Source organism: Squalius cephalus (genome assembly GCF_949319135.1).
Source record: "Squalius cephalus genome assembly, chromosome: 6".
Classification (NCBI taxonomy): domain Eukaryota; kingdom Metazoa; phylum Chordata; class Actinopteri; order Cypriniformes; family Leuciscidae; genus Squalius; species Squalius cephalus.
The window spans coordinates 49,049,284-49,064,245 of NC_137127.1; the positions used below are offsets into that span (position 1 = coordinate 49,049,284).

General features: G+C 40.3%; 1 protein-coding gene across 1 annotated transcript in view; it reads left to right on the plus strand.

Moving 5' to 3' along the window:
• Positions 1-13,136, plus strand: part of LOC307159795 (uncharacterized protein) — a 75,310-nt gene extending 62,174 nt beyond the window's left edge. Inside the window, exons 13-16 of the mRNA XM_079873409.1 lie at positions 10,217-10,638; positions 12,158-12,257; positions 12,374-12,608; positions 12,707-13,136. Of these exons, the coding sequence (XP_079729535.1) occupies positions 10,217-10,638; positions 12,158-12,257; positions 12,374-12,608; positions 12,707-12,804 (855 nt within the window). The 3' untranslated portion in view covers positions 12,805-13,136. The remainder of the gene's footprint in view (positions 1-10,216; positions 10,639-12,157; positions 12,258-12,373; positions 12,609-12,706) is intronic.
• Positions 13,137-14,962: the final 1,826 nt, after the last annotated feature.

The following is a 14,962-nucleotide window of genomic DNA, read 5'->3' on the forward strand; positions in this document are numbered from 1 at the left end:
TCATCATTTTCCACCAAAATCTATATTTCACTACACCATAACCTTTAAATTACACACAGATTAACTTATCAAAGCGAAATGGCTCTTTGTCAGTACATAGCTTAAATAACTTACAACAATAAACATGAACACCTCACTCCCGCAACATCCACATATAAACAACTACACGTACCTCGTTCTGCTTCCCAAGGGCGTTAAACCAAACCCGGCAATTTCCTTTGTTCCTTATCGTTCCTAAGTTTACCGTCTTTACTGTGTACTCCCTTCGGTTCGCTCTTTTTGCCACAGCTGTAACTCATAAGCACGGGTTTATTTAGGGTTAGTTTAGCCTAGTGGGAGAAACTATACTGCCCACTAGTGGAAGTCACTGATGCCCACGCAGAGTGAAGTGTTCATATCTACGCCACAATCCCAATAAAAACGTTCTTTATAAATACACAAAATATGCATTTACACTCATTAATCAAGACCTTTTAAATAACTCCAAGCGGACAGTTACACAGAGATTCTAATTATTGGACAAAAAACTTCCTCACGTAATAATCTAGAATACTGTCTAACACTTAAGTCTTCGTCGTCGGTTAGGAACCTGGGTGTGCTCTTTGATACCAATCTTTCATTTGAAAGTCACGTGTCTAGTATCTGTAAAACTGCATTTTTCCATCTTAAAAATATATCTAAATTACGCCATATGCTCTCATTGACAAATGCGGAACAATTAGTTCATGCGTTCATGACCTCAAGGCTAGATTATTGTAATGCTCTACTGGGTGGCTGCCCTGCACGCTTAATAAACAAACTACAGCTAGTTCAAAACGCAGCAGCTCGAGTTCTTACCAGAACCAGGAAGTATGACCATATTAGCCCAGTTCTGTCAAAACTGCACTGGCTCCCTATCAAACATTGCATAAATTTTAAAATATTGCTGATTACTTACAAAGCACTAAATGGTTTAGCTCCGCAGTGCTTGAGCGAGCTCTTAACGCATTATAGTCCTTCACGTCTATTGCGATCTCAAAATTCTGGCCAGCTGATAATACCTAGAATATCAAAATCGACTGCTGGCGGTAGATCCTTCTCCTATTTAGCACCAAAACTTTGGAACAGTCTTCCTAACATTGTCCGGGAAGCAGACATACTCTGTCAGTTCAAAGCTTGATTAAAGACACATCTCTTTGACCTAGCATACACATAATACATTATAGACTTCTATAATTCAGTGTTAGGCTGCATAGATTAGGTCAGCTGGAACCGGGAACACTTCCCATAAATCCTGATGTACTCGTTACATCATAAGAAGAATGGCATCTACGCTAATTTTAGTGTCTTTGTTTATCCCGAGGTCTTCCCGCAGCCTGCCGGATCCAGGCCGTATCCAGATCTGATGAAGGACCTTCGCCTGGACCCGATGACAACGCAGTGCTGAAGTGCCAACTAGTCTCTCCCTATGGATGATCCCTTTCCCACTCTACAGATAAAGCGTTGTCGGGAAATTCGTTTCGCGTACCTACCCCGTAGTGACAAAATAAAATAAAATTCTGTATCAAAATTTATAAGGAAAGACGCACATATATTCAAACGCACATAACTATAGAACCAATTCTTAATGCGCATGTGAACGCCATTAGCGTTTCTCACAGGTTCGCATTTAAAGTCTGTGTAGAGAGAATGGTGTCGTCTTAGCGGCCCCTAATTTAATAACAAATGTTTAAAGAGAATGATTTGGCTCCCGTGTGCAACTAAGCCACCGCCCAAACCATCGGCCGCGCCACAGCCAGTCTAGTGGTGCTGGAGCGTCACTTATGGCTCAATCTCACTGTGATTTAAGGACGCTGACAGGACGGCTCTTTTAGATTCCCCTGTTTTCCCGTCTGGCTTATTCGGCTCCACGGTAGGCGGCTTTGCGGAGCGTTACATCAAGGCCCAGAAGTCATCGCAGGATATGTGTCACTTCTTGCCTAAAAGAGCCAGCTCCACCACTGCCTTTATTCACTCCAAGATGGCCCCGCCGACCCGGGCCAGCTTCATGACCCAGCAGTGACCCAGTCCAGCTTCACGACCCAGCAGCGACCCAGGCCATCTTCACAACCCAGCAGCGACCCAGGCTAGCTTAAGCTTCAGCGACCCAGGCCAGCTTCACGACCCAGCAGCGACCCAGGCCAGCTTCTGCTATAGCAACCCATGCCAGCTTCACGAACCAGCAGCAACCCAGGCCGGCTTCAGCTTTAGCGACCCAGGCCAGCTTCTGCTATAGCGACCCAGGCCAGCTTCAGCTTCGCGACCCAGGCCAGCCCCAGTCAAAAGAAGAGCCGGAAGTCAACTCACACCTCCGCCCGGCAAAACGCTACCCATTTTATGAGTGACAAATTGTGTTTGTTGGGTGAAAGAATAAGTTGATTTGAGAAATTAAGTTTTTTTTTTTTTTTTTGTAGTTTTAGTGCATTTTAAATGTGAACTGCTGTGCCAAGATGAAAGTTTCTTAGGAGAACTGTGCAGTTTTGAAAAAGTGACCTAAATATTGAGAAATGGGTCCTAGCGATTTTAAAAAAACTGTAATAATTTTCTCTAATAATATATTTTATAGCATAATATAATATATAGCATGTATTACATTTAATATATAAAGGCTTATTTTCTGAACAAAAACCCAATGCACATTTTGTGATTATGACGTGCTCCATCATTTTGAGTTGCTTTTCTTTTCTTTAACTTAACTAACCCTAACGTACATCATGAACATTTTATTACATAATTTACTTTATAATGTATGACATGGGTTTTTTATTGAAGCGCACGACTCAGTAAATAACCATCTTTAATCCAATAATCCACAAAGGTACAGGAAAATCGCAGGAGAAATAATAAAAACATCTACTAAACGTAGACTTTAGCACAGACGATACTGAACAAGGAACTGAAAAAACAAAAACAAACAGGGAGTAAATATACAAACGTAAATGAGGGAACTAAACAGGAACAGCTGAATGATTAACTAATGAGTTTCCAAGGAAACAAACTGGCACATACATAGAAACTAAGTCAACTTAATATGACAGGGAACAGGAACAAAACCAAACCAGAACAAAACATAATCCTGAAAATTACATTATATCACAAAACTAGTCAATATATGTGCGCAAACAGTGAACTTAAAATGTAGGTCGGTCAATCAAAACGGCCCACATTCTAAATGGACATTGAACAACCAAAGAAATATCACCAGGTAAATGCCCAGTACTATTATACGAAATAAATTGAAAAGAAAAAATGACAGAAAAACAAATTAACAAAAAATATAGCTGCGAGCAGCGATTGCGGGCCCAAGCCAGTGGCACCGCCAACCTGGTGCCTTTAGTTACACTAAAGGCACCGGGGTGGCGGTGTCACCGGCTTGGGCCCTCCATCGCTGCTCGCAGCTATATTTATATTTATATATATATATATATCAGACAAGTAATATTCTTTGTCTTGTCACAAAAAAAAAAAAAAAAAATTCTTTTTTCCCCTATTTTTAATATATATATATATATATATATATATATATATATATATATATATATATATATAATTACCTTTTTTTGGATGCTAAACTATTGTTTATTATATGCTTTGTACTTCACTCACATTCCAATATCGAAGGGAAAAATGATCCTCTTCACATGCGCAAAAATGTGCTTGGAAAATTCACAGTGGAGCGGTGCTTACTGTCATTGTACGAATTGTACTACTGACTATTTAGAGCAGTGTAATCTTTATATGTTAGGTTGACCATTTTATTATTTTATTTTATTAAGTCTATAATGAACAGGCTGCAATGTCAAGATTGCAATGCTGGAGTGTGTGTGTGTGTGTGTGTGTGTGTGTGTGTGTGTGTGTGTGTGTGTGTGTATGTGTGTGTGTGTGTGTGTGTTCATGTTTTTCTGTCCCGGTGGGGACTTTAACCTGAATCCACACAGACTAATGAGGACTCGTATCACAGTGGGGACCTAAATAGAGGTCCCCATGGGTAAACAAGCTTCATACAGAATGAGTTTTTTTGGAAATGTAAAAATGCAGAAAGTTTTCAGTGATGGGTAGGTTTAGGGGTAGGGTTAGTGTAAGGAGATAAAATATACAGTTTGTACAGTATAAAAATCATTAAATCTATGGAGAGTCCCCACAAAGATAGTAAACCGTGTGTGTGTGGGTGGGTGTGTGTGTGTGGCGTGGGCGCGATTGAACAGTGGACACATAAAAACATACTCCGTCATTATACAGGACGACATTCAAACTGCAAAGTGTTAACTTATATTTGTGTACAGTCGCAATAAAACACAACATTGTGCTTTTGTAAAATAATTTCAAGCAATCAACCCCCCAAAGGCGCTAATTTTAAAATTAAACTAAAATGCTCATGGCTGCACGGGCATTCATAACGGTGCGCATCCACGGCGAGGAACGAGCAGAACAGAGTGGACGTTTTTCAGTTAATTCCTACTTCCATAGGAATTCATTTGAAACGCTCGCTCAACCACTATCAATGTCAGTGTGGACGAACATATTTTACTTTCGTTTTTAAGTTGGCGATTCAAAAGCCCCCAGCGGTGTCACACGTCGATTAACCGGTGGTAAAATATTCTCACCGTCACATACCTAGTATATTTTTATGTAGATACAATAGGCCTACCTGATTTTGAACACAAGAGGGCAGTATAGCCCTATGTATGACTTGACTTTTATGGGACTAAATAGTACAATTACTATTTTTAAACTTATAAATATTTATTAAATTGAAAAAAAAAAGAATAAAATGGGTTTAGTTGTGATATTTTTATACTTTTATATAGAAATAAATGGTGTTTAATTACATTTTTAGAAGATGAGGCTTTAAGTGTTACTTTACTTTAGTCCCTCACTATAGCAAAACCGTTTGAGATGTTTAATATCCGTTCACAATTTAGCATCTTTAATGTATCTTTATCATTTTGAAAAAGTTGAATAAAATAAACCAGTTAGGAAGAGTAGCTAAAAACTCAGAGTCTGAAATATACAAAAAATCCACATTCAAACCAAAATATCTGACTTCCTTTTGCTCTGAGCTAATAACTGTAAATTAGAAAGTTGTCCGGCTCGGTGAGACAAATATATATACTGATTTTTGTAACTGTTGGTAAAACTAACCCACCCACTTTTGTCAAACGCATGTTGAAAGTGACACACTTCCTGCTGCCAGTTGGTGGCGCTATAACTTTGACTCACAATAGTTACATCCATCTGATCTGCCTCTTACCACGAACATACTGCTAAAGTTTCATCAAGATCAGTTAATGTATGCAGAAGTTATAACACTTCGTCTCCTCTCTTTTCTCGCCATAAATTTGTTTCCTCGCCATGGCCAAACCGTTCGAGATATCAAAAATCCGTCCGCAATTTAGCATCCTCAATGTCTTGACTTCATGCTGACTGAGTTTGGAGGTGATTGAATGAATTCTCTAGGAGGCGTACATCACATTCCACAGCAAGCGTTTTCCAAACAACCCATAATAGCCGACTTCCTGTTGGGCTGGCGTGAAACTTGACAGAGGGAAAGTTGTTCGGCCCGATGAAATCTATATGTGTACCGAGTTTCATATTAATTCATGCAAGCGTGTTTGATATATGGACCAAGTTTTCAGACCCTGTTCAAGAGGGCACTGTTGAGCCCCCCTGCCACGCCCGTTTCTGAAACTTTTCACATGTCTACTGGCTAATAAGTGTTATGTGTCTGTCGAGTTTCATCCAATTTCAAGCATGCTAAGAGTCTCAAACGCATCCGAAAAGAATATTAAAATTTGATGCGTTGCCACGGCAACAGTATCTAAGATATCAATAATCCTTTCACAGGTCTACATCTGCCGTGTGTTTACATTATACACATAAAGTTTGAAGCAAATCGGGTAAAAGTAAGAGGGTGACTTCAAAGCATTTTGAAAGTGACACACTTCCTGCTGCCAGTTGGTGGCGCTATAACTTTGACTCACAATAGTTACATCCATCTGATCTGCCTCTTACCACGAACATACTGCTAAAGTTTCATCAAGATCAGTTAATGTATGCAGAAGTTATAACACTTCGTCTCCTCTCTTTTCTCGCCATAAATTTGTTTCCTCGCCATGGCCAAACCGTTCGAGATATCAAAAATCCGTCCGCAATTTAGCATTCTCAATGTCTTGACTTCATGCACACCGAGTTTGGAGGTGATTGAATGAATTCTCTAGGAGTACATCACATTCCACAGCAAGCGTTTTCCAAACAACTCATAATAGCCGACTTCCTGTTGGGCTGGCGTGAAACTTGACAGAGGGAAAGTTGTTCGGCCCGATGAAATCTATATGTGTACCGAGTTTCATATCAATTCATGCAAGCGTGTTTGATATATGGACCAAGTTTTCAGACCCTGTTCAAGAGGGCGCTGTTGAGCCCCCCTGCCACGCCCGTTTCTGAAACTTTTCACATGTCTACTGGCTAATAAGTGTTATGTGTCTGTCGAGTTTCATCCAATTTCAAGCATGCTAAGAGTCTCAAACGCATGCGAAAAGAATATTAAAATGTGATGCGTTGCCATGGCAACAGTATCTAAGATATCAATAATCCTTTCACAGGTCTACATCTGCCGTGTGTTTACATTATACACATAAAGTTTGAAGCAAATCGGGTAAAAGTAAGAGGGTGACTTCAAAGCATTTTGAAAGTGACACACTTCCTGCTGCCAGTTGGTGGCGCTATAACTTTGACTCACAATAGTCACATCCATGTGATCGGCCTCTTACAACGAATACACTGCTGAAGTTTCATCAAGATCAGTCAATGTATGCAGAAGTTATAACACACTTCCTGTGTCCCATTATTCGCCATAAATTCGTTTCCTCGCCACGGCCAAACCGTTCGAGATATCAAAAATCTGTTCGCAAGAATTCATCCTCAATGTCTTGACTTTATTCTCACCGAGTTTGGTGGCGATCGGATGAAATCCCTAGGAGGAGTATTTCACATTCCATTGTATGCGTTTTCCAAACAACGTATAATAACCGACTTCCTGTTGGGCTTTTGTAAAACTTAGAGCACGAAAGTTGTTCGGCCCGATGAGATCTATATGTGTACCGAGTTTCATATTATTACATGCAAGCGTGTTTGATTTATGCACACCGAGTTTGATGGGGATTTAATTAATTCTCTAGGAGGAGTAGTTCAGAAATCAAACACGCTTGCATGTAATAATATGAAACTCGGTACACATATAGATCTCATCGGGCCGAACAACTTTCGTGCTCTAAGTTTTACAAAAGCCCAACAGGAAGTCGGTTATTATACGTTGTTTGGAAAACGCATACAATGGAATGTGAAATACTCCTCCTAGGGATTTCATCCGATCGCCACCAAACTCGGTGAGAATAAAGTCAAGACATTGAGGATGAATTCTTGCGAACGGATTTTTGATATCTCGAACGGTTTGGCCGTGGCGAGGAAACGAATTTATGGCGAATAATGGGACACAGGAACTGTGTTATAACTTCTGCATTCATTAACTGATCTTGATGAAACTTCCGCAGTGTGTTTGTTGTAAGAGGCCGATCACATGGATGTGACTATTGTGAGTCAAAGTTATAGCGCCACCAACTGGCAGCAGGAAGTGTGTCACTTTCAAAATGCTTTGAAGTCACCCTCTTAATTTTACCCGATTTGCTTCAAACTTTATGTGTATAATGTAAACACACGGCAGATGTAGACCTGTGAAAGGATTATTGATATCTTAGATACTGTTGCCGTAGCAACGCATCAAATTTTAATATTCTTTTCGGATGCGTTTGAGACTCTTAGCATGCTTGAAATTGGATGAAACTCGACAGACACATAACACTTATTAGCCAGTAGACATGTGAAAAGTTTCAGAAATGGCTGTGGCAGGGGGGCTCAACAGCGCCCTCTTGAACAGGGTCTGAAAACTTGGTCCATATATCAAACACGCTTGCATGAATTAATTTGAAACTCGGTACACATATAGATTTCATCGGGCCGAACAACTTTCCCTCTGTCAAGTTTCACGCCAGCCCAACAGGAAGTCGGCTATTATGGGTTGTTTGGAAAACACTTGCTGTGGAATGTGAACTACTCCTCCTAGAGAATTAATTAAATCCCCATCAAACTCGGTGTGCATAAAGTCAAGACATTGAGGATGGTAAATTGCGGACGGATTTTTGATATCTCGAACGGTTTGGACGTGGCGAGGAAACAAATTTATGGCGAGAAAAGAGAGACACAAAGTGTTAAAACTTCTGCATACATTAACTGATCTTGATGAAACTTTAGCAGTGTGTTCGTGGTAAGAGGCAGATCAGATGGATGTAACTATTGTGAGCCAAAGTTATAGCGCCACCAACTGGCAGCATGAAGTGGGTCACTTTCAAAATGCTTTTGACAAAAGTGGGGGGGGGGGTTAGTTTTACCAACAGTTACAAAAATCAGCGTATATTGGTCTCATCGAGCCGGGCAACTTTCTAATTTACAGTCATTAGCTCAGACCAACAGGAAGTCTGATATTTTGGTTTGAATGTGGATTTCTTTGCAAATTCAGCCTCTGAATTTTTACCCACTCCTCTTAAGTGGTTTATTTTATTCCCACCAAACTTTTTCAACATGATGAAAATACATTAAAGATGCTAAAATGTGAACGGATATTGAATATCTCAAACGGTTTTGCTATGGCGAGGGATTAAATTAATGTACAAAAAGGAAACACTAAAAGCCTCATATCTTCAAAAATGTAATTATACACCATTTATTTCTATATAAAAGTATACAAATATCACAACTAAACCCCTTTTTTTATTTTTTATTTTTTTTATTTAAGAATTATTTATAAGTTTAAAAATAGTAATTGTACTATTTAGTCCCATAAAAGTCAAGTCATACATAGTGGTTGAGCGAGCGCTTCAAATTAATTCCTATGGAAGTAGGAATTAACTGAAAAACGTTCACTCTGTTCTGCTCGTTCCTCGCCGTGGACGCGCACCGTTATGAATGCCCGTGCAGTTGTGAGCATTTCAGTTTAATTTTAAAATTAGCGCCTTTCGGGGGGTGGGGATTGCTTGAAATTATTTTACAAAAGCACAATGTTGTGTTTTATTGCGACTGTACACAAATATAAGTTAACACTTTGTAGTTTGAATGTCGTCCTGTATAATGACGGAGTATGTTTTTATGTGTCCACTGTTCAATCGCGCCCACGCCACACACACACACACACACACACACACACACACACACACACACACGGTTTACTATCTTTGTGGGGACTCTCCATAGACTTAATGGTTTTTATACTGTACAAACTGTATATTCTATTTCCTTACACTAACCCTACCCCTACCCCTAAACCTACCCATCACAGAAAACTTTCTGCATTTTTACATTTCCAAAAAAACTCATTCTGTATGATTTATAAGCTTGTTTACCCATGAGGACCTCTATTTAGGTCCCCACTGTGACACGAGTCCCCATGAGTCTGTGTGCATTCAGGTTGAAGTCCCCACCGGGATAGAAAAACATGAACACACACTCACACACACATTCCAGCATTGCAATCTTGACATCGCAGCCTGTTCATTGTAGACTTAATAAAATATAATAATAAAATAGTCAACCTGACATATAAAAATTACACTGCTCTAAATAGTCAGTAGTACAATTCGTACATTCACAGTAAGCACCGCTCCACTGTGATGTTTCCAAGTACATTTTTGCGCGTGTGAAGAGGATGATTTTTTCCGTCGATATTGGAACACGAGTGAAGTACAAAGCCTATAATAAAGAATAGTTTAGCATCCAAATACATGGCAAATGTTGAAACATTTAGATTCTAATGAGAGGGTTACGTGAGCCCAACACTGCTTACTTTCGTTTTTATTTTTACATTAAATTTAAAGGATTTGTTGTGGAATATTTTGAGTGTATCATAAAATCAGAATAAGGTAAGTCAAGTAATATTTTCTGTCTTTTTTATATATATATATATATATATATATATATAGCTGCGAGCAGCGATGAAGGGCTAAAGCCGGCGGTACCGCCACCCCGGTGCCTTTAGGTAACTAAAGGCCCGGGGTTGCGGTGCCACCGGCTTGGGCCCGTAATCGCTGCTCGCAGCTATATTTATATTTTAATTTGATTTCATTGGTATGTCATCTTTGATATTTTTCAGCATTTAGGTTCAGAATTGCTGTACACCAACACTTTACGCAGCATCAATCCTAAATCCACTATAAGCCGTGTTGCCACTCTCATTCTCCCACTCGCCTGCCGGATTCCCGGCCAACAAGCCAAAGCTCCAGCTTTTAAAATCTCCATACCTTCAGATGTGGAGACGTTTGGTGCAGTGTCCTTCTGGATTGAGTTCCACTTCCCTGGAGAGGGCCCTATGGCCGCTGAGACGCGTCTGCCGCGTATGCGCAGTTTGCGATCGGTGCGTGCGGCTCAAGAGCTGCGGTCTACAGGCAGGATGGAGATGCTGGACCTGCATGTGTTTTCCAACTGCTCACTGGACCGTGCTGAGCTCATGGTGGGCCGTTGTGTTGAGTCAGACACACAAGACTTTGTAAACACACGACCTCTGCTAAACCACGGGTTAGTATCAACATTAGCCCTGACAAAGACTGAGTCTGTTTACTTCTATTGCTAATAGTTATTAGTGTTGGTAATTTTAACAAGTTCTCTGAATGAGTGACCCAAAAAATATCATAAGGACTTACTTTGGGCCTGTATGCAACCACCCACAACACCCTAAAAGGCACATAGCAGCACACTAAAAAACACACTTAGAAACCTTTTGCAACTGCATAGCAACACCCTGGCAACCACCCTAGCAATGTGGCAGCACCTGGACCAGCAGCACTCACTCATTTTCTTTTTCCACCCAAAACACTGACATGTTTCCTTTCCTGTGCCATTTGTGCTATAGATATGAATATTAAAAATAATGTGGCTTGTTGAGGAGAGATAGATGTGCAGTTTTGATGATATCCCCCTTAATCTCATTTACATTGACTTACACTGATGGCATTCAGCCTCAGGGCCCTATCTTGCACCCAGCGCAATTGACTTTGTACACCGACGCATGTATCATTCCTATTTTGCACCCTATTTTGACTTTTCCCTCCACAGATGCACGTCGGTAAATTAGGGAATGAACTTGCACTCCTGGAGGCAGTTCAGTGAAAAGAGGAGGCGTGTTCCGGCGCAAACGTTCCCTGGTGCTATTTTGCAGTTCCAGAAAACCATTCACGATCAGATGCTATTTTAAGGGCGCATGTTTGGCCATAATGTAGCGTGTGCACAACGCGCATACACTTTGCTTCTCTCATCTACACACAGACACAGCAGTTGCCATTTTTGCAAACCATACATAATTACAAGGAAAAATATTCCACATGAGGGAAATCATTGTGGTGTCCATGAAGATGTGAAAAAATAGGCATAAATCTAGCTTACACATTTACCAAAATTATTATACGCCTGTTTAACCGAAGCTAATCTGGGTGTGTTTCTCCATCCCCAATGTCACTTCTCTGTGTTTTACGGCCCTGACGAGAACGTCGGTCTCCTCGGCTGTGAACCGCTCCTGGCAAATCCGCCATTATAATAGCAATCCGCCATGGAAAGCGCACCTGCTCTTAAAGGGAATGTGAGATGTCGCTCTGATTGGTTTATTTCACGTTACGCCCAAACCACACCTATGAGTAATGAAGCTACTTCAGACCAACCCATTTTAGATTTGCGTCAAGATCTGCCCACAAAGTTACTTGCGTTTCGCGTTTGATACTTGCGTTTCAGATCGTTAAAATAGGGCCCTCAGTCTCAATCTCTAAGCAAAACAATATAATAAACACATGATTGTAACATAGATATTAAAGTGTAATTGTAGAAAGCTAAATTATAGTTTATTTTATAGACATAAAGATTCAGGGCACCTCTAATTCTTACTCGGTAGTTTTTGTGATTATAATTGGTGGAATCTCAAATGAAGATAATTCAGATTCAATAGCCTCTCCCTTAAATCTCTCATCTTGTTTCATGTACTTCATGTTTTTTTTCATGCCTTTCTCTTTCCATCATAAATCTGTTCACCCAGCTCTCTGTCTTTCAGCTGTGCAACTGGAAATGGAACCTTTGAGATCTTGACGTCAACTTCGACTGTTCGAATTTACCGCTTGGATCTCAGTTCTCTGAGTGTAATGGGAGACACTGTATGTTTCATTATCTGTGTTCTCAATATGCTTGATAACCTACTTATGTACATTCTATGTACAGGTGGATCCTTCTTGCATGTCTGTTGTTAAACTCTGTTCATTTGTCTGTCTAGATGTATGTTGAGTGTCTAGTGCAACTTTGTGTTACCACCAAACAAACCCAGAGATGTCCTGATCCATGTTCGGAAATGACAGACAAGACTCTAGTAAACAGCATTCTGACCCACAACTACACTATCCGTTCAGGGCCTGTTAGACTCATAAAAGCCACAGAAACCAGCACTACAACCGCTAAACCAGTTGCTCAGCCCTCCACTAGCCAGGTCGCAGCAGCCTCTACTTCTCACAGTAAGTGTTTTACACGCTAATATCACTATAGTGCACATACCAGTGTTCAAAGCCTGACACAGCACATATCAAAGTATGTTTGTTGTTCTCTGTTTCAGCTCTGGAAAGAGGTGCATTCTGGGTAGTTGCTGTGTCATTGGCTGTGCTGCTTCTTCAGGTCATGGAGAACTTTGTTGAGCAGTTCATCACTGACTAATCAAAATCATCTTATTTGATATTTTTTAACCACCACTACAATGTTTCTTTATATACCCTTTAGTCATGGTAAAAGCACTTATTGTAGGACAACGTACTTCATACTTTTACTCTCATTCACAAATTTTGTGATAGCATCAAGAAACACATCAACACCTCTTCCAATCTTTTAATTTTGACCAACTGTAACAACATTATGTAATTTCATAAAATTATACTTTTATTACCAATAAAGAAATCAGTAGTTCAGTAAAGAATGACAATTCTGGCATTTATTCACCCTCATGTTTTTCCAAACCCATATGAAGGAATAAAAATGGAGAGATTTATCAGAATGTTTACACTGTTCTTTTTCACATGATATAATGAAAGCAGACAGTAACCAGGGGCTGTTGAGCTCCAAAATGGACCAAAACAAATATTCACCATATAGTATCATAAATATAGTGCCTAACTTGTGAACTATAGGATTTGTATGATGAACAGACCAAAATGTAGGCCTCTTCCATTAATGAGAATCATTTTCAATACATTTTTTAAAGCAGTGTTATTGTAAGAAATCAATATTTGTATTAATGATTTATTTGTTTCTTAACAAATACTGATGTGTGTGAATAATTCAGTTATTTGTCTGTCATGTTATTGATTCAAAAATAGTTTAGTTCCTTGTTCAGTGTAATCCAGTTGCTTTGGTCAGGGATCGGAGAGAGGACCCAAACGCAAGAGGTGCAGGATAAATGAATTTATTCTGTCACAAAAGAGATTAGGCAGTCTGCCGTTCACAGGAGAAAATAAAGACTTGATTGTGGATGCAGAACTGGAGGTGAAATCAGGAATAACTGTCTTGAAACTCAGGAATAGTCCTTAGTCCTGGAAAGAGGTCTCACACTAGAAGCAGAGAGATAATGGCGATCGAACAGCCCCAGTCGATGCCCACAGCACCACAGATAGCGACCGGATGGACAGCAGGCCGGCAGCAGGGTACTAGACAGAAATTAGGTGAGACGAACACGACAAGACAGACACGACTAAAATAATGACTCGCATAAATCAGGGTATCTTAGAAGAGAAACAACTCCACGAGCCTGAAGTGGCTAGCAATAATCTGGCAAAGAAGCTCAAAATGGGTGGACACTAAATAGTAAGAGTGATCAAAACAAAGGAGGAACAGGTGCAATCTCAATCAGCGAGCGCACTGATTACAATTACAAACAGGTGGATAGGGTGCAGGAACGAAGCAGGTGAGAGAGAGAAAGAGGAGGAAAACAAACCTAACTCATGACAGCTTTGTAGCCGGCACAGTAACAGCACTGTGTCTGAAAGCCAAATCAGCTCACTTAGCATGAGTGTTTGAATGCGTATGTGCACAGTCTTTCTTTGCAAAGTGAAATTGGCAATTACTTGTGAATACATACATAATACATAATACAGCATCTCTTCTACATACTTGTACATAATACAGCGTTTTAGTAGTTTCCGCTGATACGTGTGAATGGTAATCATTTTATTAATGTTTTCATCTGTACAGTCTGCACTTCAGTAAACTTCTTGTTATTTCACCTGAATCTTGTCTGTCTTCTTCTGAGTGTGACAGAAGACCAGACCATCCATTATGCAGAGCACAAGCACGGACACCGCAGATCCCTTCGCTGAACTGGTGAATGCCGTTCGACAATCACTCCTTCCGCCATCAACACCTCCTTCACCTGCTGCCTCTGCCGGTCCCGACCAGCGACATAAAGTGGTGAGGCGGAGGATTGCAGCGGGTTTATATTACAATGCAACCTTCATTTTGAAATGCAACCTCATCTCTACACCAATGATCGAGCACGCATTGCCTTTGTGATCTCTCTTCTCTCTGAACAAGCTCTTCAGTGGGCACAATCGCTATGGCAAGCTGACGTTCCAGTTACGAAATCATTGTCCACCTTTCTACTTCACTTCAAAGAAGTCTTTGGCCAAACCACATCCACCCTCTCAGTCCATGATCAACTTTTCCATCTTCATCAAGGAAACCAATCTGTGAGTTCCTATGCATTACAGTTCCGTACTCTCGCCGTTGCAAGCGGTTGGAACAAAGCTGCTCTTTCGCCAAGGTCTTAATCCCGACATTCGTCAACTGATGGTTATCCATGATGATAATATGGGTCTAGAGAATT